Source organism: Schistocerca gregaria, chromosome 7 (genome assembly GCF_023897955.1).
Source record: "Schistocerca gregaria isolate iqSchGreg1 chromosome 7, iqSchGreg1.2, whole genome shotgun sequence".
Classification (NCBI taxonomy): Eukaryota; Metazoa; Arthropoda; class Insecta; order Orthoptera; family Acrididae; genus Schistocerca; species Schistocerca gregaria.
Window position 1 is genome coordinate 493,156,705 of NC_064926.1, and position 25,367 is coordinate 493,182,071.

The 25,367-nt window shown below is 44.1% G+C and overlaps 1 protein-coding gene across 1 annotated transcript in view; it reads left to right on the forward strand.

The window, feature by feature from the left end:
- The window catches only part of LOC126281719 (myrosinase 1-like), a 98,578-nt gene that overhangs the window by 43,418 nt on the left and 29,793 nt on the right, over nucleotides 1-25,367 (forward strand). Inside the window, exons 5-7 of the mRNA XM_049980894.1 lie at nucleotides 2,988-3,171; nucleotides 14,217-14,311; nucleotides 24,631-24,778. Of these exons, the coding sequence (XP_049836851.1) occupies nucleotides 2,988-3,171; nucleotides 14,217-14,311; nucleotides 24,631-24,778 (427 nt within the window). The remainder of the gene's footprint in view (nucleotides 1-2,987; nucleotides 3,172-14,216; nucleotides 14,312-24,630; nucleotides 24,779-25,367) is intronic.

The following is a 25,367-nucleotide window of genomic DNA, read 5'->3' on the forward strand; positions in this document are numbered from 1 at the left end:
TAAAAAAAAAAAAAAAGAGCGAGAGAGAGAGAGAGAGAGAGAGAAGCAGCAGACTGTATGATTATCAAAAGCTCAGTGACAAGCCAGTACTACATATAGAAGGTAAAGCTGAAAAGTGGAACGAATATAGAAGGGCTATATGAAAGATATAAATCTGAATGCAACACTATAGGAAAACAAGAAACAGATGGGAGATTCGAGTTCTCCCTCGGGTATGGGTGTGTGTGTGTTTGTCCTTAGGGTAATTTAGGTTAAGTAGTGTGTAAGCTTAGGGACTGATGACCTTAGCAGTCCTATAAGATTTCACACACATTTGAACATTTTGAAGAGATGGGAGGTATGATATTGAGAGAAGAATTTGGCAACGATGAAAGGCGTTAGGCCTCTAGAGAAGACAACATTTCCTCTACATTATTCAGATCACTGCCGAGACTAAAATTTGTCTCGTGTTCAGTAGGCCACTTGTTGGTACCTCTTTTTGGACAAGCTATGTGATGCAGGGACCCACCAGTTCATTTCTCGGAAACTATCAAAGCCTAATCACTACTCTGCTAGCGTACTGTTTCTGTAAGCCACGCTTCTGCTTGCAGGCGCCGTTATGGAGTCGCCATTTTCGTGCGATCATACTGCATTCTGGCGAGAATAGTTGACGGCTGACGCGGAAATATAAATTCTTTGAGATGCTCTAACATCTGCTACAACTTAATTATCATGTCTAGTGACTTTTGTTTTTAGTTAGTTAGTTAGTTGAAGGAAGTCAATCACAGTCATTGGAAAAGGAATGGACAAGGTACAGGGACACAGTACTAGAAGTAGCTAAAGAATGTCTTGGAACAGTAGTGTGTAAAGGTGGGATGAAGCAAACAGCTTGGTGGAATGACACAGTCAAGGCAGCCTGTAAAAGGAAAAAGAAGGCTTATCACAAATGGCTACATACTAGAACTCAGGTAGACAGAGAAAGTTATTTTGAAGAAAGAAACAAACTTGCAGCATCCAAGAAGAAAACTTGGGAAGACTTTGGAAACAGGTTGGAGACTTTGGGTCAAGCTGCTGGAAAACCATTCTGGAGTGTAATTATCATTCTTCGAAAGGGAGGTAAGAAGGAAATGACAAGTATTTTGGACAGGTCAGAAAAACTGCTGGTGAATCCTATTGATGCCCTGGGCAGATGGAGGGAATATTTTGAAGAGTTGCTCAATGTAAGTGAAAATACGATCAGTAATGTTACAGATTTTGATGTACAATGAGATAGGAATGATGATGGAAATAGGATCATATTTGAGGAAGTGGAGAAAATGGTCAGTAGATTGCATTGCAATTAAGCGGCTGGGGTGCATGAAATTAAGTCGGAACTCATCAAATACAGTAGAATGTCAGGTCTTAAATGGATACACAGGATAATTGAAATGGCGTGGGAGTCGGGACAGGTTCCATCAGACTGGACGAAAGCAGTAATCACACCAATCTTTAAACATGGAAACAGAAAAGATTGTAACAACTACAGAGGTATCTCTTTGATCAGCGTTGTCGGAAAAATCTTCTCAGGTATTGTTGAAAGGAAAGTGCAAGTATTAGTTGAGGGCTAATTGGATGAAAATCAGTGTGGTTTTAGGCCTCTTAGAGGTTGTCAGGACCAGATCTTTAGCTTACGGCAAATAATGGAGAAGTGTTACGAGTGGAACAGGGAGTTGTATCTATGCTTTATAGATCTAGAAAAGGCATATGACCGGGTTCCTAGAAGGAAGTTATAGTCTGTTCTACGAGATTATGGAATAGGAGGCAAACTTTTGCAAGCAATTCAAGGTCTTTACATAGATAGTCAGGCAGCAGTTAGAGTTGACGGTAAATTGAGTTCATGGTTCAGAGTAGTTTCAGGGGTGAGACAAGGCTGCAACTTGTCTCCACTGTTGTTCATATTATTTATGGATCAGATGTTGAAAACAATAGACTGGTTGGGTGATATTAAGATATGTGAACACAAAATAAGCAGTCTCGCATATGCGGATGACTTAGTTGTGATGGCAGATTCGATTGAAAGTTTGCAAAGTAATATTTCAGAGCTAGATCAGAAATGTAAGGACTATGGTATGAAGATTAGCATCTCCAAAACAAAAGTAATGTCAGTGGGAAAGAGATATAAACGGATTGAGTGGCAAATAGGGGGAACAAAGTTAGAACAGGTGGACGGTTTCAAGTACTTAGGACGCATATTCTCACAGGATGGCAACATAGTGAAAGAACTGGAAGCGAGGTGTAGCAAAGCTAATGCATTGAGCGCTCAGCTACGATCTACTCTCTTTGCAAGAAGGAAGTCAGTACCAAGACTAAGTTATCTGTGCACCGTTCAATCTTTCGACCAACTTTGTTGTATGGGAGCGAAAGCTGGGTGGATTCAGCTCACCTTATCAATAAGGTTGAGGTTACAGATATGAAAGTAGCTAGGATGATTGCAGGTACTAGTAGGTGGGAACAATGGCAGGAGGGTGTCCACAATGAAGAAATCAAAGAAAAACTGGGAATGAACTCTAGAGATGTAGCAGTCAGGGCGAACAGGCTCAGATGGTGGTGTCATGTTACACGCATGGGAGAAGCAAGGTTACCCAAGAGACTCATGGGTTCAGCAGTAGAGGATAGGAGGAGTCGGGGCAGACCAAGGAGAAGGTACCTGGATTCGGTTAAGAATGATTTTGAAGTAATAGGCTTAACATCAGAAGAGGCACCAATGTTAGCACTGAATAGGGGATTATGGAGGAATTTTATGAGGGGGACTATGCTCCAGACAGAACGCTGAAAGGCATAACCAGTCTTAAATGATGATGATGACGATGGTGTCTTTTTTGACTTGGACCTTTGAAACGTGGGAGGTTTGAAATGGGCACCTCGTATTTGAAAAGTGCTACGCACATTCTTGACACAGGCTCTTATTGAGCCGGTCTCGTAGTTACAGGAATCAATAATGATAACCCAAGTTCGGTTGGTGTTTGCAGGTGAAGCTGTGGCTGACGTTCAACGAGCCGGACATCTTCTCCATCGGCTACGCGACCGCGAACGGCCTTGCGCCCGGCGCCAACTCGTCCGGCATCGCCGACTACCTCATGGCCAGGACCATCATGCTGGCGCACGCGCGCGTCTACAAGCTCTACGACGAGCAGTTCCGAGAGGCTCAGCAAGGTAAGCCTTGTGAGGGATCAGTCAGAGTGGCGCGGCGAGGTGTCCTCCACAGCAGTCTGTCTTCACAGTTATTAAAATTCTCCGGGCCGCTATGCCGTGGTCGAATGAAATACTGGGAGAAAAACAGCGCTAAACGCATTAACTTAACGTCTAGTTTAGATGAGAGAAAATTGCAGCACCACAAAAAATGGAAGATTTCCTGCTGTCTGAAATGAAATGGAACAGCCCGTATCGGGGCGAAGACTGTTGTGCAGTACTTCTCAGAACTGGCTACAGACGATGACAGATCCTGTTTAGCCAATATGGCTGGTATTTACAGTTGCCCGACCTCACTGTTTTGTGGCCAGACATCATTTCTGACCCTCTACGCCCTGGAAGCAGCGCAGTGCCAGGCTTGGACGTGTCAGCAGTGTTCCCGGCCTGCCGCAGCAACGGTGGCTGCAGCCTTTTTCTGTATCGTTCGGTCGTTCTGCCGATCGGGTCGGGAGTGCACCGAGCGCCAGAGTTACCGCAACTGAGCCTCTGTGCAATTCGGTAGGGGATCGGGACGGCTCCTGAAGTACCGAGGCGGGCCCGTGTCGTTTTGGCGTCCCTCCTCACGCCAGCCTATCAAAAACACATGTGACCATTAGAACTTTCAACATTGTAGCGCGTCAGCAATCGTGAATAATTTAATGATTATAAAGAATCCGCCTCGATTGCAAATAGGAACCGGATGTTGACCTAGGTTTCGGCGCGGATAACCACGCCATCTTCGGAACACACTAAAACTACAAACTGCCTAAAGAGGCATGGTCCAACATTAATACAGAACGCCCAAAAGGGCAAAAGACTCGCATAAAATGTAAAATAAACGGTACGTGTGTACCATGTCAACAGCTGTACTTATCGGTCAATAGATAATAAGGGCTACGAAAGCGACGTTGTACGTCCTTTCACGCATGTATATTAAGCCCGTTACATTATTTGACCTTTGACGTCAACAGCTATTAGAACAAAAAGGTAGTTTGTCTGTTCCACGCTATACGCGTTCATAGACCTCACTTGATGGTTCAGTACCTCAAGTACCTGATTTTAAGAAACTAGTTTAGCTTTAGGTTCTTTTTATACTATTTTGGCACATATCCGACAGCACTATTCAAAATGATCTCTCTCGGTCATTAGATATTAAGGGCCATGAAGGCGACGTTGTACGTCCTTTCACGCAACTATATTGAGCCTGACATACTAATTTGACCCTTTTCTGGTCAATAGCGCTTAGAATAGAACAGAATAGAATATAGTAACTTGACACGCTTGACCAAGCGTAGTCATCAAATACTATCACCAACCCCAAGTAATCGAAAAATGGGTTATTCACCTCCCCCCCCCCCCCCCATATTTTTAACCTGCTTCTAGCTGTTGGTATTTTGTCTGTCCTGCGTGCATGTGTTTTGACCATCCGTGGAATTTGCTATCCAACATATAAAGTTTCAGCCTATCCACGTTCTGTAGTTCTATAAAATTGTCCTCGAGCTAGGACATTATACAGGGTGAAAAGTATTTAAACCGACAAACTCTGGGCCGTTGTAGGGGACATCAGAACAAATATTTTCCCCTAATGTCATTTTTTTCCTATGAGGAGTATTTAAATCGATAGAGGAAGATTTCTCTGGTGGCAAATTAATTAAACAAACAAATACTTTTCCAATTTTTTTTATGACCAAGAGGCAACACATTAACAGAATCCAATTTCAATTGGAGTAGATTTTCAAAAATGCCTCTATTGACACGTAAACAAAGGTTACACCGTCAGGTAATGTTCTGTCTGACACGGGCAAAAACCCCAGGAGTATCCTGAATTGTTCCTGCTGCTGCTACTATCCGGACAACAGATCCTCTTCTGATGCAACAGTAGTTGAGTGAACAACCTCTCCCCACACAAAAAAAGTCCAGAGGGTACATATCTGGGGATTGAGCAGGCCATGGTAAATGACCACCTTTCCCAACCCACGTTTCTGGGAACCGTCGGTCGAGGAATCGACGCACACGACGACTGAAATGTGCCGGCGCCTCCTCGTGTTGGAACCACATGCATTGTCTTGTAGGGAGCGGGACGTCTTCCAGCAATTCTGGCAATGCTCTGGCGAGAAAATTGTAATAGTGCCTGCCATTTAATGGCCTAGGTAGCAGATAAGGCCCAATTAAACATTCTCCAACAACACCGACACACACATTAACGAAGAACAGCACTTGACGAGCGCTAGTAACTGTGGCATGTGGGTTATCCCGACTCCAGACATGCGAACTCTGCATGTTGAAGACTCCATCACGCCCGAACGTTTCTTCATCGCTACTTAATACTCACCAACTACATCAGTGTACTCACTCCAGGTGTATCGCTCCATTAGTAAACAGAGACAATGCACTACTACACAGGTGGACATCAGTTGCCTATAACTGAAGATCGTAATACGGCCTCTAACAACTGAAGAGCGTAATACGGCCTCCACCGGTTTAAATAATCCTCGTAGCAAAAAATGACATTAGGAAAAATATTTGTTGTGATGTCCCCTACAACCTCCCAGAGTTTGTCGGTTTAAATACTTTTCACCCTGTACATACACACGCATTAACTTCCTGCGCCTTTGACCCGGTAATCGGATCACTTTCGTAACACATTTTATGCCAATCATACGGAAGAAGACGATTTTTCAATTTCCGCATGCGCGTTCCTTTCTGACATTCTTACAGCCTAGCTGCCGGCGCCACCTCAGTTTACGTGAGAGCCCGCGGCGCACCGAACGTTGGGTGGGGTGAGGAAGCACGGTTCTGACGTTTGAGCTAAGTACAGCTATTGACATGGTACACGCGTACCGTTTAATTTACATTTTATGCGAGTCTTTTGCCCTTTTGGGCGTTCTGTGTTAAAGTTGGACCATTCTTCTTTAGGCAATTTGCAGTTTTAGTGTGTTCTGAAGAAGGCGTGGTTATCCGCGCCGAAACCTAGGTCAACATCCGGTTTCTATTTCCAATCGAGGCGGATTCTTTATAATCATTACATGTGACCATAGCTGCAGGCATGCTCACCCAACGACTGCGCACCTGGCACGGCGCCCCACACCCATAGAGGCCAGCCGACACGACTACCATAAACGCTATACCCAGTTTTGTTTTCGAAAAATGTGTTTACAGCGAATAGCGTTGGTCGCATAAGATATCAGTAGAAATGGTGGAAGGAAATAAGAAGGTTGTTACGTTCGCATCCCAGTGACACAGAAACGGCTTCGCATGTATGCTATATTTGAAACAAAACCAGGACGTAGTAAGACACTTTATTACTGATCAGTTTCGACCAGTATGTCTGGCCTTCCAGTGTTAAAAATTTGATAACTGATAAAGATTATCCAGTTGATTTAGTGATTTCAGGACTTTCTAGCTCTTTTATGGGCCCTCATTCATGGCCGTAGTCCCTCAAACAAATTACAGGTCACCTTCCCACTCAGTCTGTACCTTCCCAAAAAGTTGCTTTCGGGTGTTTCAAAGTGATTCATCTCCTCCCGCAGATTACATTGCCCAAGTGACATGGCGCCACATTTTCTCAAGCCATCTTCCCAGCCTTCGTCGAACTTGTTTCTCCTTAAAAGTACCACGCACACCATGTGCACTTCCTGATTCTCGATTGAAATGCGTGCATAACAACACTTGTGAACTCACTTTCCACATGGAAACATTCCAGTGATTCTTCAATAAAACATAATCACTACATCCAAAACTAAAAATCGCACAATATTTCTAAAATAACAAATTGTCTTCGCAGTCAAAACACACCAAAACGAATGAACAGCCTTACCAACAACTCACCACCTCTCAGTACAGTGGACAAAAAATCAGCAGGCGGACCAATCGGTAACAGGCCTCAGGAGCGTACATAATAGCAACTTTGGCTACCGAATCGAAAATGCCGTCATACTGAGACTATCCTACGGAACCGAATGTTATGGACGATGTGGAACAGGGCTACTGGACGTGTGGTTAAGTGACCTCGCTCTAGGGCCATAGCAGAGGCTTCTGCCACGTCAGCGTGGCCTCTCTGCAGATTCTGAGCTTTTTTGATCTGAATGCGGTGACAGCTTTCTGTTTCCCTGCTCACGGGTTGCACTTGCAGAGTTGAAAGCTAATGGCGCAGCAGAATCTACCGACATTTTGGGTAATTCTTGGGCACGACTGATGTTTTGATGAGTAATTGCTGTTGATGCTCTTTCTGTCAGATGTTCTTCTTCATATGGCTCTTGTCTGTACATACGTGCAAATTCCATACCGTGAAATGGCCAATAGATTTATCCATCTGATCTACTTTAGTGTGGATGACGTATTTGCAGACTCTTGACGAAATAATACATGGGTAAAATGCCCAATGTTGCTGTACAAAAGGCACAATATTTTGTCTTTTTGATCATCTGATTACAAAAACAAAATTAATGCCTCCTTTTTTTCTTTTATGATTATTTCTCAAGAATTTCCAATGAAGCTACGCAGTTTGAAAACCACAACACCGACGATTAAATGATGACTTTCCAATATAATTTTCGTCCATTTCTGCTGTTTTGATCCATCTTTTAGCAAGGGTGTGCATACCAGTGTGGTAAAACGCACGGTCCTGCTTCCAAGGCCATTGAAACACAGATTTGTTCATAGCCTCCTCATTTCCAAAGATAATCCGACGACGAGCTTCTTTCAGCACCACAAACAGAAGTCTGATAGTCCCAGGTCAGGGCTGTGTGGGGGGTAAGGCAAGTTTTCCCATCCAATTTTCAAAATCTCTTCAATAGTGCGACGACTGGCGTGCGATCTTGCATTGTCATGCAAAACAAGAACGTCCACCATAGCTTTTGTTGGGCGAACTAGGTCAAGATGTGCTTCTGCCGCATTTGACAGAATCTGTTGTGCCTCCTTGCTCCAAAAAATCAACCATAGTCACATCCTCTCCATCTCAGAATAGTGTTACTTTGCGATCGCACAGTTTTGAACTTTTTCTTATTCGTTGAGTTTCTGTGATGCCATTCCATTAACTGCCTCCTTGTTCTGGTTCGAAAAAAACAATCCATGTTTCGTCTCCGGCCATAGTTTCCCAGAAACTCCTCTCTCTCCAATCAGGAGCCCTACAAGTCTTGGGAGGCAATTGTTTTTCTTGTGTCTCTATTCTGATCGGTTAACATTCTTAGTACCCACGTTGCACTAACCTTTGAATATCCCAGCTGCGGAATAATTGTCATCACACTGCCTTTACTGATGGAGGTAATCCGACACAAATGATCTGCGGTCACCCGGCGGTCACCGCGAATGACGTCATCCAGTCGCTGGATGTTGTGTGGAGTCACTGCTGTCACCGGCGTGAAGCGCCGCGTTTCGTCAGCCGACGGTGTTTGCCCGTCAGCTTCGTTACAGCAACGAACCCTTCGTCTCACAGTACTGATAGCCACTGTTGCATCATCCTACGTATTTTTCAGTCTTTCGTGGATGTGAATGGCCGTTTTAACTTGTGCGTTCAAGAATTCTATCAGAGGGCGCTGTCTAACACGGCCATCGATGTCCGCCATTTTGCAAGTGACTGCAGTATTGGCATCTGTTGATGAAAACGTTACCACTACAGTGGGCTGGAGAAGGTGGTTTGCGGAATAGTGCCAAATACAAATTTTTCACTTAACAAGCTTTATTTAAGAAGAAAAATTAGAAGGAATTACTTTTTGACTGATCCTCGTGTATTGTAAAATCACAGTCTGGATCTCTAAAGGGTTCTGATATCGAGAAAATTATTCAAACATACAGCGAGAAAGTATTTAATTCATTACACAATAAACTGCAGGATAGTAATATATTCGGTAATTTTTCAAATGTGTTTGGCTGTGTAAATTACAATATCCTTTTCAGTGAATTAAAATATAATCGTGCCAAAGAACTTCTGCGAAATGGTTCAAGTCACTTCTGTCTAAAAATAAAAATAAAAATGTATGTCAACAGCAAAGATTCTTGTATTAAGCTATCAGTCATTATCTACATTAGAAACCGTTAAGTGTGGTATCCCAAAATACTTTCACCTTAAGGCCCTGCCTTTTAATTGTGCATATTAATGACCTTTCGTCTGTAGTGTTAACAGGTGCCTTTTTTCTTTGCAAGTTATAAAAATATTGTAATACATAGCAAATCAAGTGTAGTTTTGAAAACAGCTGTCAATGACATTTTCATGGACATTACTAAATGATTTCAGGCCAATTTTTTGTCACCAGACTTCAAAAACAAACACCATATGCAGATCAGAACTCATAATAGGTATCCATGCAGCAAATACCTGAAATACAATGACAAGCAGAAATGAGTGTTTGACAGTGTAAAATTATTGGCGTTACAGCTTAATAGTAAATTCAGTTGGGAGGAACATAGTACACAATTTATAAGGCAGTTCAACAAACCTTTATTTGCTGTGCAGATGTTGTTACAAATTGGGTATACGTACGTAGCGTTTATGTTTTGCATGTTAGTATTCCTGTTGCTATGGGTTCATTTATCGGTTGTTGGTATTTTCTTGGTTGTTAACATTTGCGACTTGAGCTTACATAATGTCATTTTGAGATAGTGAGTGGAGCTGTGGACTCTAGGAAATGGAATGCGAGTGGAGAAATCGAAAAATTTCCGATATGTTATTCTGTTTGAGTTCATTGGAGAGGTGACAGCAGCTGTGACAGCCAGAAACATTTGAGCCGTGAATGGGGATAATGCTATTGGACGAAGCACGACAAGAAAATTCTTTTCTCGTTTTAACAAGGATCGTTTTGACATTAGAGACTCTCCCCATTCAGGAAGACCTTCGGGGTTCGATGAAGATCGTTTAAACGCATTAATCCATAATAATCCACGTCAGTGTATTAGAACTGGCAAATGTGATGAACTGTGATTATTCCACCATCGTGTGACATTTGCATGCAATGGGGAAGGCTCAAAAATCGAGTGTATGGATACCGCATGCAATCACACAAACCAACGGGTGGCCACATTTGCATCTGTGCTTGCTTGTCATCAGTTGGTTCGAGAACAACACCGACCATTCCTGTAATGTATCGTTGCTGGTGACGAGAAATGGTATCTTTATGCTAACATAAGAAAAGAAAGGAATGGTCGGATCCAATCATAGCACCGACTCCTTGTACAAAGTCCTTCGCGCACTCATAAAAGATAGTGTTATGCATCTGGTGGAACAGCGACGATGTGATGTACTACGAATTACTTCCCTGAGGAGTTACTAACATCGCTGACATTTATTCTCAACAACTGAGATGTCTTGCAGACGTAATCCGAGAACAACGACCAGGAAAACTGCATGAAGTAATGATACTCCCGCATTCTGGTAGACTGAGAGAAAGAACACTATACAGAAGTTGGGTTGGGAAGTCATCCTGCACCCACCTTATTCACAATATCTTGCACCTGAGATTTTTACTTTTTCCACTCTCTATCAAATAATCTTCAACGAACTTCCTTTCCAGTTGAAAATGCTCTCTGAACATGGATTCACAAGTTCTTCTCCTCAAACCCACATAATTTCTAGTCACGGAGTCGAAAAGTTACTCCAATGTTGGCAGACTGTTGTAAATAATGAAGGAGAATGTATTATTGATGACTAAAGTCTCTGTTATGTTTGTCTGTTGTGTTTATTAAACTTATGGAAACACGCTGCAAACCTGCGAACAAACCTAATACTTACAATCTAGGCTTTCACGACCGGTAAATCTCTATTGCCTCTCTATAGAAAGGAGGAAGTTTTAACGTTGGACAAAATATGGATGTCGACGTTGCGGCAGCAGAATGACAATCGATTACTCTTAATCTAGAATGATGACGCCTTCCATAGATAGGCATACCGTCGGCATCACGTGACGAATGGTGGTGCCCTCTATGTGCTCCATAAAGGCGAGAGTACCTGGAGCCTCAGTGACGGAACTCATTGCCCCAATCACTTCACAGGATCTCATTGCTACACTCCGCACAAAACGCAACACCGCTCCTGGTCACGATCGTGTCACCTATCATCACCTTCGTGAAGCTCCTGCCTCTTTCCTCTCCACCTTGGCCAGGCTCTACAATGTAGTTCTGTCCACCGGTTACTACCCCGACCTGTGGAAAACCTCTCTTATCCTGATGTTCCTTAAACCTGGCAAACCGCCGTCCGCCGTCTCTTCCCACCGTCCCATCAGCCTTACCTCAGCAAGGTCCTGGAATCTATCCTCACACGCCGCATCCACCGGCATCTCCGCCAGCACCGCCTCCTTCCCGTTACCCAGTGTGGCTTTCGGCCGTCCTTCTCTTCCAACGACCTTCTCCTTCACCTCACTCATCTCCTTTCCGACCAGCTTAATTCCCGTCGCTCCACTATCTTCCTCTCCCTGGACCTCGAACTAGCTTATGACCGCGTATGGCATTCCGGTCTCCTATTCAAGCTCCAAACCTTTGCCCTTCCCATTAACTACGTCCGTCTGATAGGCTCCTTTCTCTCCCCCCGTCCTTCCTACGTCACCACCCATAACACGGATTCCTACACCTTTTTTCCCTCCGCCAGTGTGCCCCAAGGCTCCGTCCTATCTCCCCTTCTGTACCTTTTATATACGGCGGACATGCCGCCGCCGTCACCCCCCATCCACCTTCTCCAGTTTGCCAATGACACCGCCTTCCTTGCCTTGCCCCCACCATGTAGTGCTCCCAACAGCTTCTCCAATCCCATCTTGACCAGTTCACCGCCTGGTGCAACCAGTGGTTGCTCAAGGTCAATCCCTCCAAAACCCAGGCGATCATTGTAGGCAAAACCACCCCTTCCTTCCGCCTCCTTGATTTCTATCTCACCATCTATGGCCGTCCTATCGCCCTCGCTCCCACCCTCAAGTACCTTGGTGTCACCCTCGACCGTCGCCTCTCCTGAACCCCCCATCTCCAGACAATCCAAGCCAAGGCACACTCCCGACTCCGTCTCCTCAAGCTCCTTTCGGGCCGTACGTGGGGTCTGGACCCCTCCACCATCCTCCACACCAATCAATACCTCATCCGCCCTATCCTTTGCTACGCCCATCCGACCTGGATCTCCGCAACCCATAACTTTTAAAAATCCCTTCAAATCCTTGAACACCATGCTCTCCGCCTCGCCTATCGCATCCGTCTCCCCTCCCCCACGCGGATCCTGTACGATCTCATTCCTTTCCCCCACCTCCTCCTTTTCCTTGAAAGGATACGGATCGTGTACACCTCCCGCAAACTTGACCCTCCTCACCCAGTTGTCTCGCCCATCCCCTCTCACCCCCACCTGCTGCCGCGCCTGTATTCCCACGTCCCACCCGGTCTCCATCTCTCCACCCTCCTTACCCTCTCCCAACGTGGCTTCCGCCAGCTCCCCCTCCCTCATGATGTCCTCCTCCGCTCCATCTATCCCTCCTGTCAACTTTGATCCTTTCCGCCCCCACTTCCTGTGTCCTTTCCTTTCGGCACCCTCCCTCCCTTCTCTTTCCTTTTCCCACATCCCCCTTCCTCCGCCTCTCTTCCCCCAGGCTCCCCCCTCCTTCCACCCCTCCCCCTATCCCCGCTGCCCATGGCATCCCTCTCCCATTCCCTTTCCTCCTCCTCCTCTCTTGGCAGGTCCCCGGACTCGCACACGCTCAGTGAACATTCGCGCGCCGGAGATCATCGCCATCAGTGTCTCGTGTGTGTGCCTTCATTTGTGTTTTGTGTTCTTCGCCGTCACGACACCACTGATCATGTGTGCCGTCGCCGTCATCCATGTTATGTGCGCCGTGTCCAATAGTGTTAGTGATATTTCTCGTCCAGCATGAAGGGCTCCATGTTTTTTAGTGTCTACTATTTTTTGCCCGCCGTTTTGATTGTTTTTCTCTGTGCCTCCTATGTATACTACTTTTGTCAAACTCAAGGCTGAAGAGCGGCGTACTCTGCTGCTGACAGCCCGCCTTGTATAAGGTGATAAAAATAACAATAAAGAAAAGAAAAGAGCCTCAGTGGCAGTAGGCGGAAGACCTCAGAAGATGTCTCCCGCAGATGGAGACGAAAGGTTACATGGAAATTTTATACAACGACCACGGCCTCTCAGCAAGGAAGTTTTAACTGAAGAAACATAAAACAATAAGACAGCTGCCTTACGTTGCTTACTTTTATCCTTTACTGTCATACAGGATCTGTTTTTTTCTTAATTGGCCAAACAAAGCTATTATTCTGCGAATCCAAAACCATCTAATATTAATTGTTCGTAATGTGAATTGGAAAATATCTTGCACAAGCCTTTCCAAAGAATTGGGAATACCAATTACCTCTCCTCGGTGCATAGAAACAATTTAGAGTGTTTTCACAGAAACTGTTAAATTTGTTGTTATACATTCCTTTTTAATTACAATGAGACTTGCACTAAACTAATTTAAAGTCACATTGCTGTATTTACTTAAAGTAAGTTAAATGTAGTTCTCTGACTCCTTTAAACATCTCTGTGAGATCCTTGGAATACGACAAATGTAATGTAAAAAGCGATCCTGGCACTATCATCAGTGGCGCTGATGAGGAGACCGCATGGTGGCTCAGCACCCCCTCGGACCCTCCCCCCTCTCGTCTCCACCTCACCCCAAATTCCTCAGTTCTACATAGGTAACTGAGCTGTGGGACTGATGGGGCTGTGCCGCGTGGATCGAACCGCGAACAAAAGGCCGAATGCTGTGTCACTCGACGCTGTTGGCAGGATTTGTGGGGGCGGAGAGGATACAGGTTGTCCCGATCGCTCACTTCTTCGGCACAACTGATGACGACAACAGGATCGAGCGACAAATTTCATTCCTTTCGGTGAACAAAAGTCAGAACTAAGCCCATGGAATATTTTCCCATCAAATACACGTGGAGAAACTAAAGAAGAGAAATGCGTTTGTTGGATGCAAGTGTAAAATTTGTAACACGTGCAACAAAGTCTGTGCTAGGCGAACTTTGCGGGGGTGCGCGGTAGAGACTGAGTGGTGGACGCCGGTGTGTTGCAGGCAGGGTGGGCATCACCCTGGACTGCGACTGGTACGAGCCCCTCACCAACAGCACGGAGGACGCCGACGCCGCCGAGCGGCAGCTCCAGTTCCAGGTAAGGAGCGACCGCGCCGCTTCATTAACGGCGTGTCAAGCAGGCATACACACTTTTTTAAAAAATTCTTTTATTGCACATTCTGTGGACCAAAAATGCGACCACTTGCTGTCATGTGGAACGAGTCAGTGTTACAATTCACAATTTCTCAAAAAAAAAGGACATGCCTACTATTCACATGATCGTATTAATTGGTGCGGTGGCCTTCTTTATTTTTCATACAAGTATTTAGACTTCATTATGTTCAGTTGCTGTATCTTAAATACACACACACACACACACAAACACACAAACACACACACACACACACACACACACACAAGCCGCGCGGAGTGGCCGCGCGGTTTGAGGCGTCATGTCATGGATTGCGCGGCCTCTCCCGCCGGAGGTTCGAGTCCTCCCTCGGGCATGGGTGTGTGCGTTGTTCTTAGTATAAGTTAGTTAAAGTAGTGTGTAAGTCTAAGGGCCGGTGGCCTAAGCAGTTTGGTCCCTTAGGAATTCACACACATTTGAACACACACACACACATCATATGATCTCACATTCATAAATTCTTCTGTGAAGCAGAAAGAGTTGTTAAACAGATATGCTTTCAGTTTTTGTTTGAAGTTAATATTATCCATCATATTATTTCCATCAAAGATTTTTATGCCTAAATATTCACTTCCAGTGCCACACTGAAGATGACTGATAGACAGTGCAAGTAATTTTTTTAATACCATTATGTTTAGGAATGTTACAGTTGTTTTGTTAACTGTCGGCAACAAAACAAGAAGCAAATGTAATAGGAAACTGTTGACAGTTTGCCCAGCCGTCTGTAAGAGGTCTAGAGTGGATACCACTTTTTATGCTTTCACACGCCTCTGTACAGCAAATATTTTGTTTCGCTGAATCACGATTTACTACAGAACATAACGCCAATAGACATTAGTGACCGAAAATAGAAAGAGTAAGTTTCTTGACATCTTCATCACCAAACTCTTATATTATTAACAATACAATAGTTGCAGAGCTTTGGCATTTGGGAAGATGTGTAACATCTGAATCCCAGTTTAGATTCTCATCAATATAAACACCTAACAATTTAGAATGTTCTCTTTCACTTACGTAGTTATTTACTTGAAGCCTTATTTCGAATGGTATCGTCAAGCCATGTTCTATACTCAATTCCATGTATTGTGTTTTATCTAAGTTCGATGACAGTCCATTTGCGCAGAACCACTTATTACTTTTTGAGGAAATATTATTTAGATTTTCAAATGTTAAGGTTTCTCCATTAGGCTTGATTATTCTACTCGCATCGTCAGCAAACATAACAATTTCTGTTTCTTGTATGTGTGATACTAGAACCTTTATGTCTGACAACAAGAAGAGTGGTCTCATTATGGTTCCTTGTGGTACAACTGTAGCGAACATTCTAGTTTCAGATAACGATCTTTTGTTGCGTACTCTCCTTGAGTTTCTTAACGCGACACTTGCACCTTCTTTGCTTTGATGAAAACTATTCAAATGGTTCAAATGGCTCTGAGCACTATGGGACTTTAACATCTGATGGCATCAGTCCCCTAGAACTTAGAACTACTTAAACGTAACTAACCTAAGGACATCACACACATCCATGCCCGAGGCAGGATTGGATCCTTCGACGGTAGCAGTTGCGCGGTCCCGCACAGAAGCGCCTAGAACTGCTGGGCCACCGCGACCGGCGAAAACTATTATCAGAAGATCTGTGATACTATAACATGTAACCTTTTCTAGGACAATATTGTGAACACCACAATAAAATTCTAGAAGAAAATATACATGAAAACCACTGAATGTATTCCATAGAAACACAATATTTTTACGGAGACTGATTGACAACAGTAGAGATAGTGATTTAAAGCGCTGTCCAGTGAAAATAGTATGAAGCAAAACCCTGAGCATGTAGCGGTTAAATTTTCCTTCCTGGACGAGAGGTCCCTTGTTTAGAGCGTCGTGCTTGCTTAACAAATTTTTTAAGATGACGTCGACAGTTATAATTTGAACAATAACTGTACTTCAGCGAGGTAACAAGTTGACATGAAGGAAACTGGAAGAATGTCCTGATTAGCCGAGCGGTCTCAGGCGCTGCAGTCATGGACTATACGGCTGGTCCCGGCGGAGGTTCGAGTCCTCCCTCGGGCATAGGTTTGTGTGTTTGTCCTTAGGATAATTTAAGTTAAGTAGCGTGTAAGCTCAGGGACTGATGACCTTAGCAGTTAAGTACCATACGATTTCACACACATTTGAACATTTTTGAAGAGTGTACTTCCCGAAGCGCTCGGCCGTCTGTTTCAGCTGTGGGTCACTGCTGGTGCCTGTGCGTCAGACGAGCTATGACCGCTGATCGCGTGAATGCCGTAACACATATTAGATAGGAACAATCATGTTCCAGGGTGTCAGCTTTCTCCCGCGTCATCGCCGCTTGCAGCCAGCCTCCTGTGGCAGAAGACGCAACTTGTGGGATGATCACAGTGGTGTTCAGAGGCTAGGTTCTTGCTTTGCGTCGGTGATGGTCGTTTGCGAGTAAGGCGTTGACCAATAGAGAACCAAGACGCGCTCCAGCATACAATAATCACTTTCGCCAGAGATGTCCCTAACTGAATATGTAGGGACGGCATTTCGTTCGGGACGCATTACGCACAACACGCCTTGCCCAACTACGACAACAGATGGAAATAGCGTGGAAGACTGTCTCCAAATATAGCAAGTTCATTTCCCTCGCCCCTCTCCTCCAATCAGTCTCTGTTTTTGACGAAATTCAAGTAACTGCAACGTACTCGATGTTGAAGTAGCCAGGAATTTGTATAAGACCATAGAATTAACATATACTCGTAGTTCTGTTTAGTGGTGGGTCAGAAAAACAGTAATATCCTTTAAGTAAAGCTAGACCGTTACTATGATTACAACAATGGAATAAATAAAGCGATAACGTTCATCTCTAGAGGGTCGCTGCTCCCGTCAAGAGTGGCGTGTACTTACGGGCGGCGCCACAATCAAACAACAGCTAGAAAATTCCTATTTAATGTATTTCCACTCCGTAATTTCTTGACAGACATACACTAGCGCTACATAGCTGAATTTGAATCATTCAGATCTATTATACTAACGCAAAAAATGCCACAGAGTGACTTTCCAAATACTACCGACCAATACAATTTTTTAGAATGCGTCACATCAATATTATCACAGTTAGATCTTAGTGTAAGGTCGGATACATTGTACGATGAAAATAGATTGAAGTGAATTTATTCACTGAAACAAAATGCCAGAGTCAAATTTATCAAATAAATAGCTGTTTATTAAATTTTTGTTGAATCGGCAGTGTTATTACTGGTTTGATACTTGCCGCCACGAATTCCTCTCTTGTGCCAATCTTTTCGTCTCAGAGTAGCAATCGCAATCTACTTCCTCAATCATTTGCTGGATGTATTACACTCTCTCTCGTCCTCTACAGTTTTTACCTCTATAACTCCCTCTAGTACCATGAAAGTTATTCCCTGATGTCTTAACAGATGTCCTACCGTTCTATTCCTTCTTTTTTTTTTGAGTTCTCCATGTATTTCTTTCCTCGACGATTCTGCGGGGAAGCTCCTTATTCCTTACCTTACCAGTCCACCCAATTTTCAACATTCTTCTGTAACACATCAGTTGTAACACATCATCTCAAATGCTTCGTATTATCTTCTTTTCTGCTTTTCTCACAGTCCATGTTTCACTGCCGAACAATGCTGTGCTCCAAACGTACATCCTCAGAAATTTGTTCCTCAAACTAAGGCCTATACAAAGGACGTTCAAAACGTTTTGCACAGTCGTCTCTATTTTTTTTATTTTTTGCAGAGGAGAATAAAATATTTTGTAAACATACTTGGAACATTTAACTATAAGTTGTTGTATAAAAGTATTTTCTTTTATTTACAAGTGAGAATGGACGGTGAAGTAGATTTCAGGTTGAGACAACGGTCGGTGATGGAGTCCTCTTCGGGACCGGTGATGATTTTGCCACATCGATTCACAGGAAGTTGCTTCCTGTTTATGGGGAGGACACAGTGGGTTGCAGCAGTATCCGGCAATGATTGCACAGGTTTAAAGAAGGTGATCATTGGACAAGCTGCGACGTGCCATCAAGATCTACAGACCACAGCTTCAGGGTCAGCTTATCAGACTACACCGTGACAATGCCAAACCCCATACAGCCCTTATGATGCAGGAGAAAATCAGGAAAATGGATCTGATTTTTACCTCTTTGGTCGTCTGAAGGCCCACCTGCGCGTTAAAACATTTGATAGTGAGAAAGACCTTATTTCATGTGTCAAGCGATGGTGTAAAAGTCAATTCCCAGAATTTTACCGAAGTGCATTTACATCATGGAAAGAACGTTGGGCCAGGTGCGTCACAGCTGATGGAGGCTAATTGAGTAGACTCAATGTATAGCTAAATGTTCCAAGTATGTTCACAAAAACTTTTATTCTCCTTCAGCAAAAAATAAATAAAAATTAAAATAAAAATAAATAATTAGAGATGACTGTGCAAAACTCTTTGAACGCCCTTTGTATGTGATACTAGTATACTTTGTTGACCGTTAATGCCACTTTTGCCAGTGCTAGTTTGCTTTTTAAGTCCTCCTTGCTCCGTCCTTCATTGGTTATTTTGCTGCCTAGGTGACAGAATTCCATAACTTCGTCCGCCTCGTGATCCACAATTCTAATGATAAGTTCCTCGCTGTTCTCTTTTCTGCTACTTCTCATTGCAATTATCAATGTCATCAGTGAATCTTATCACTAATATCCTTTCACCTTGAATTTTAATCACACTCACGAACCTTTCTTTTAATTTTGTCATTGCTTCTTGGAAGTATAGATTTTACAGCAAGGGCGAAAGAGTACATCCCTGTCGTATTCAAATACTCGCCGCTAAAGAAATACTGATGCAGTTCTCAGAAACCTTGTGTGCAGACAACCAATTCATAATATCACTTTGAATATTGTTACCATGTAAGTTCGTTACATACCGGCGCCAAACCCAAAGCCCTGTAGCAGTTAACACAGAGAAATACTATCACTTGGACCGAGTCGATGTCGGAATAAGTCAGTATTCTATAGCAAGCCAGCACCTTCCCATGGTTGAGGTAGGCCTTCCAAACTAGCGGTTCTCTCCAAAAACAGAACGAAAACTTGGCACGTGCACCGTGTCGTTCGAAGTTCATTCAGAGTCCGAGGACACACTTTACAAATCATCACACGTGCCGACTGCAGCCCTTTTCCAATAGGCTGCCTGTAGGGAAGATGGAAACTACATCACCGGTGCAAATAAAAGACAATCCCTCGAGCCGCAACCGTGCTGGGCCTCTATACAAGATGATCCGTCATGATGTTACAGACTTTCAGGTATGATGGAGAAGGTAAGTGTATCAGTTTGAGATAAGGGACGCTGGTCCGGAAACGGCACAGTTGGAAGCTATAAACGAATATCGTCCTCTGTCAATGGGCCTCTTGTGCAGCAAGCTCTCCATTTTTGGAGAGGTGGTGTCAGAGACCGAAACAAGAAAACCTGTCTACTGTGAAGCTTTACTACTGTGGTTTACTGCACATGTCTAAATGTTCATAATTCTTAAGGTATGCATTTAGGGCCCATGTTTACTACACAATTTTCTCTTGATTTGGTCCATAATACCTCCGTCAAAAACATGGAAAGCAAAGAGCTCGCAGTAGAAGAGGTTCAAATGGCTCTGAGCACTATGGGACTTAACACCGGAGGTCATCAGTCCCCTAGAACTTAGAACTACTTAAACCTAACTAATCTAAGGACATCACACACATCCATGCCCGAGGCAGCATTCGAACCTGCGACCGTAGCAGTCGCGTGGTTCCGGACTGAAGCGCCTAGAACCGCTAGGCCACAACGGCCGGCAGTAGAATAGGTCCAAGCTCAGAGATGTCAGAACTATTTTCGCTCATAACTTTCGACTCGGTAGTTTCCGGAGCAGGGTACCTTACTTACATTTACCTTCTACATCATCCCTGAGAGTTTGTAACATAATGACGAAATTCCCTTGTATACTCCCGTAACTACCCTCTTCGCGGAAACACAAGTGACTTCTACTTAAAAGTAAAAAAACATCACATTCAAAAGTCCACTGTAATAAAAAAAAACCGACGCACCACGAAGGAATAAGGCAAACTGGTCACAAACTGATATTCATACAGGTATCGACGGAAAATGCATAATGCTAAACTCTGGCGGACGATGGGTGAACGTATGACTCTGCAGCGCAATTTCACCGCGCAGCTAGGAAGGATAGTAAATAGGGGACATGTCGATAACAGGGCATAAAGTCTTTGTGAATTTCATTCCGTGTACTCAGTTGGACAGAAACTATGACTGGCAGACAGCTGAATGAACAATACACACAGATATCAGCTTTCGAGAGAGGACGTGTAGTTGTGCTTAAAGAAGCTGGTTGGACTAATCGGCAAATTGAACGGAAGCGATGCCACTATTCGAGGTTGTTGACAGGAATGGGTGAACCACGGCCGAACACAGCGTCAAGAAGAAAGCGGTCGACCTAGAGAGACGACAGAATGAGAGGACCGAGCAGTCGTCATAGAGGCACTCAGAGATCCGGATTCATCATTAACCTACATGCCACTATCATTACATGCGATACCACAGTTCAAGAGTAGTGACTGGCGTATTGTGACAAGCAAGTTGCTCGGCCACCGTTGACCAGACGTTTTCAGTTGTTGAGAGATCTGTAGAATGAGCTAGCCAGGGCAGCAGTCGAACATTTTCTGTATCCAGAAAGGCCCGTACAGGAGCTGCAACATGCGGTCGTGCTTTATCCTGCTGAAATGTAGGGTTTTGCAAGGGTCGAATGAAGGGTAGAGCCACGGGTCGTAACACATCTGAAATGTAACGTCCACTGTTCAAAGTGCCGTCAGTGCGAACAAGAGGTGATCGAGACGTGTAACCAATAGCACCCCATACCATCACGACGGGTGATACACCAGTATGGCGATGACAAATACATGCTTCCAATGTGCGTTCACCGCGATATCGCAAACAGAGATGTGACCATCGTGATGCTGTAAACAGAACCTGGATTCATCAAAAAAAAAAAAAAAAAATGACGTTGAGTACACCACCATAGGCGCTCCTGTCTGTGATGCAGGTTCAAGGGTAACCGCAGCTATAGTCTACGATTCCGAGCTGATAGTCCTTGCTGCTGTAAACGTCGTCGAACTGTTCGTGCAGATGGTTGTTGTCTTGCAAACGTCCCCATCTGTAGACTCAGCGATCGAGACGTGGTTGCACAATCTGTTACAGCCATGCGGATAAGATGCCTGTCATCTCGACTGCTAGTGATACGAGGCCGTTGGTATCCATCACGGCGTTCCGTATTACCCTCCTGAACCCACCGATTCCATATTGTGCTAACAGTCATTGGATCTCGACCAACGCGAGCAGCAATGTCGCGATACGATAAACCGCAATCGCGATAGGCTACAATCCGACCTTTATCAAAGTCGGAAACGTGATGGTACGCATTTCTCCTCCTTACACGAGGCATCACAACAACGTTTCACCAGGCAACGCCGTTCAACTGCTGTGTGTGTATGAGAAATCGGTTGGAAACTTTCCTCATGTCAGCGCGTTGTAGGTGTCGTCACCTACTGTGAATGCTCTGAAAAGCTAATCATTTGCATATAACAGCATCTTCTTCCAGTCGGTTAAATTTCGCGTCTGTAGCACGTCATCTTAGGTTGTGTAGCAACTTTATGGCCAGTAGTGTTAAACTGGCAATGCACCCATGGTCTGTTCGATCAACTACATGATCCAGTCACAGTAATGTGACCAACATCTATGTTTGACGTCAATGTCCAGTAATCACTCACAGACGCGAGATGGTAGCACTATCAATGAAGGGTATATAAAGCCTGTCCAGGGACGCGGAAACCTGTGTAGTCGTTCACGTAATGCGGAAATGGAGCAGTTAATCTGACGCTCACAAGGCTACAGTCATTGGCTTTCCGGCGAACGGTGAAAGCATTTCCGAAACGGCTAAGTTTCTAAACTATTCGCGTATCGCTGCGGTTGAAGTAGACCATGCACAGCAAAATTGCGCTATCCAAAACTGGGGCAGAGACAAATGTTGTGCACCACCTACCATAGATGACAGCAGTGAACAATGGCTGCGGGGATATGTATGGGCGAATAGACGTGCAGTTGTTGAATAATTGACCGCCCAGATGAACCAAGCGGCTACCAACAGTATTTGCTAAACAATTGTGCAGAGAACGTTGCTCCGAATGGGTCTCCACAGCAGGCGATTGGCTCATGCACCAATACTGACTATTATTCATTGGTGAAGAAGGCTCGAATTTGCATGCCTGTACCGTAATTGGACGTCCACTGAGTAGCGACAAGTGGTCCTTTGAGATGAATCATGTTTTATGCTCCATCGGACAGAGGGCAGTTGTCATGTATGGTGTGAAACGTTTGAAAGCAAACACCCTGCAACAATTGTCGAAATGGAACGGGCCAGAGTTGGAAGTCTATACAGTCTGAGGAATATTTTCGTGGCATTCCCTGGGTGATCTCGTCATTTAGAAAGCCGCAATGCATTAACACAGGTATACATCTATTTCTGGAGACCAAATCCACACCTACGTGCAGTTTGTTTTTCCTCGGCACTATGGCATCTAGCAGTAGGACAATGCAACATGTCACAGTGCATGTGCGTGGTTCTAAGTGTACCAGGACGAGTTCACGGTACTCCCGGGGTCAACAGACTCGCCAGATTCAAACCTAATTGAAAATCTGTTGGACCAGCTCGATCGGGCTCGATCCTCGACGAAGAAACTTAGCGCAGCTGGCCACAACACTGGGCTCTACATGGTTCCAGTCCCCGCCGGTACCTTCCAGAGCCTCACTGACTCTTCCCCTCCACATCTCGTAGCAGTCCGTGCTCCAAAAGGTGGTTATTCAGGTTTTTCGGTGAGCTCTTAAATAATGTGAGTGAACCGCGTAATATGACAGGAGAAACTGAAGAATTACGCTATTAGGATTATTGTGCTGTGGATTTTTAAAAAAGCAGATTACATTAGTAATTTAAGGAGGTAGGACGTCGAACGGGACGATTTGGAGCAGGAGAGGCACCACAGGAATTTTTAGTTTCCACTGTCTATACTTTTAAATATAAATTCATACAACTTTGTCAGAGTGACCAGAAAGGAGACAGGATTTACACTTACAGTGGTGGAAGTTCAAAAATTTAAGAAAATAATTTATTTTTTACGTTTGTATTTCATCTTTTTTCACTTACCATTGTCTGCATTTGTTGCTATAGGTACACTTTTCTTCATAAGTAAGGGAGATTCTTTGATGAATTTTTCACAGCATACAAACCATACGTACAGGTGTATGAAAGTCTAGAATTTTTCAAATCTATTAAAAACTGTGCTAAAAATTGAGATAATTAACTATAAAATTTGAGTTTTCTCTACACATCAAGTTTAAAATGTAACAGCACATTCATTTTTTCATAAATTAAATAATTTCTAGAGTTTCATACACCTGTAAGTATGGTTTGTATGCTGTACAAAATTCATCGAAGAATCTCTGTTACTTATGAAGAAACGTGTACCTACAGCAACAAACGCAGCCAGTAGAAGTAAAAAATGATGAACTTTCACATGTAAAAAAAAATTTGCTATTTTTTGAACTTCCACTGCTATGATTGTGAATCCTTAATCGCCGGCCAGTGTGGCCGAGCGGTTCTAGGCGCTTCAGTCTGGAACCGCAAGACCGCTACGGTCGCAGGTTCGAATCCTGCCTCGGGCATGGATGTGTGTGATGTCCTTAGATTAGTTAGGTTTAAGTAGTTCTAAGTTCTTGGGGACTGATGACCTCAGATGTTAAGTCTCATAGTGCTCAGAGCCATTTGAACCATTTCTTGAATCCTTCATCCTTCCTCGTCATGCTGACAAAGTTTTATGAATTTATTCGTAAAAGTATAGACAGTGGAAATTAAAATGTCCTGTGGTGTCTCTCCTGCTCCAAGACGGCCCGTTTGACGTCCTACCCCCCTTAAGGATTTATGGGACTGAAGGTTAATGTACAAATGAATGTAAGAGATGGTATGAAGAGTCTTTGTTGTCGGCTAACCTACAATTTATCCCATTATTGGATACATTTTAGCTGTATTCGGCACGGACAGTTCCAGCACCGTACCAATAACCGCCTTGTTGTTCTCCTGGAGCCCACAGTGATGACGTAATGTGCTCTGCTGTTGGCAGCTGGGGATGTACGCACACCCCATCTTTTCGGACAGCGGCGACTTCCCGGAGGTGGTGAAGCAGAGGGTGGCGGCCAACAGCGAGGCAGAGGGCCGCACCAGGTCGCGGCTGCCCACGCTCTCCCAGGAGGAGATAGACTTCATCAAGGGTGAGTCACCAGCGTCAGCAATAGTGATACATTCTATGCAGAGAGGGGCTGACCTTACACTGTCTGATCAAAACTATCGAGACACCTATTAGTGGACATTAATATGAGGTATGTTTTCCCTTCGTTTTTATGATGAGTTGATCTCTACTGGGTACACTTCCAGTGGGGTCTATGAATACCTTTCCTTCCAAAGAGCCGAAACCAGAAAAAGTAGTGCCAGGGTCTCGAGCGAAATCGACGTTCTAACTAACTCTAAATGTGTTCCATTTGGTTCAAGTTGGGACTCTGGAGAGGCCAATCCATTTCAGGAATGTTATTGACCACAAGTGTCAGGAAGCCGTTTTTGAAAGTATTTGTATGGGGTGTAGCCATGTATGGAAGTGAAACATGGACGATAAACAGTTTGGACAAGAAGAGAATAGAAGCATTCAAAATGTGGTGCTACAGGAGAATGCTGAAGATTAGATGGGTAGATCACATAACTAATGAGGAGATATTGAATAGAATTGGGGAGGAGTTTGTGGCACAACTTGACAAGAAGAAGGGATCGGTTGGTAGGGCATATTCTGAGGCATCAAGGGATCTCACA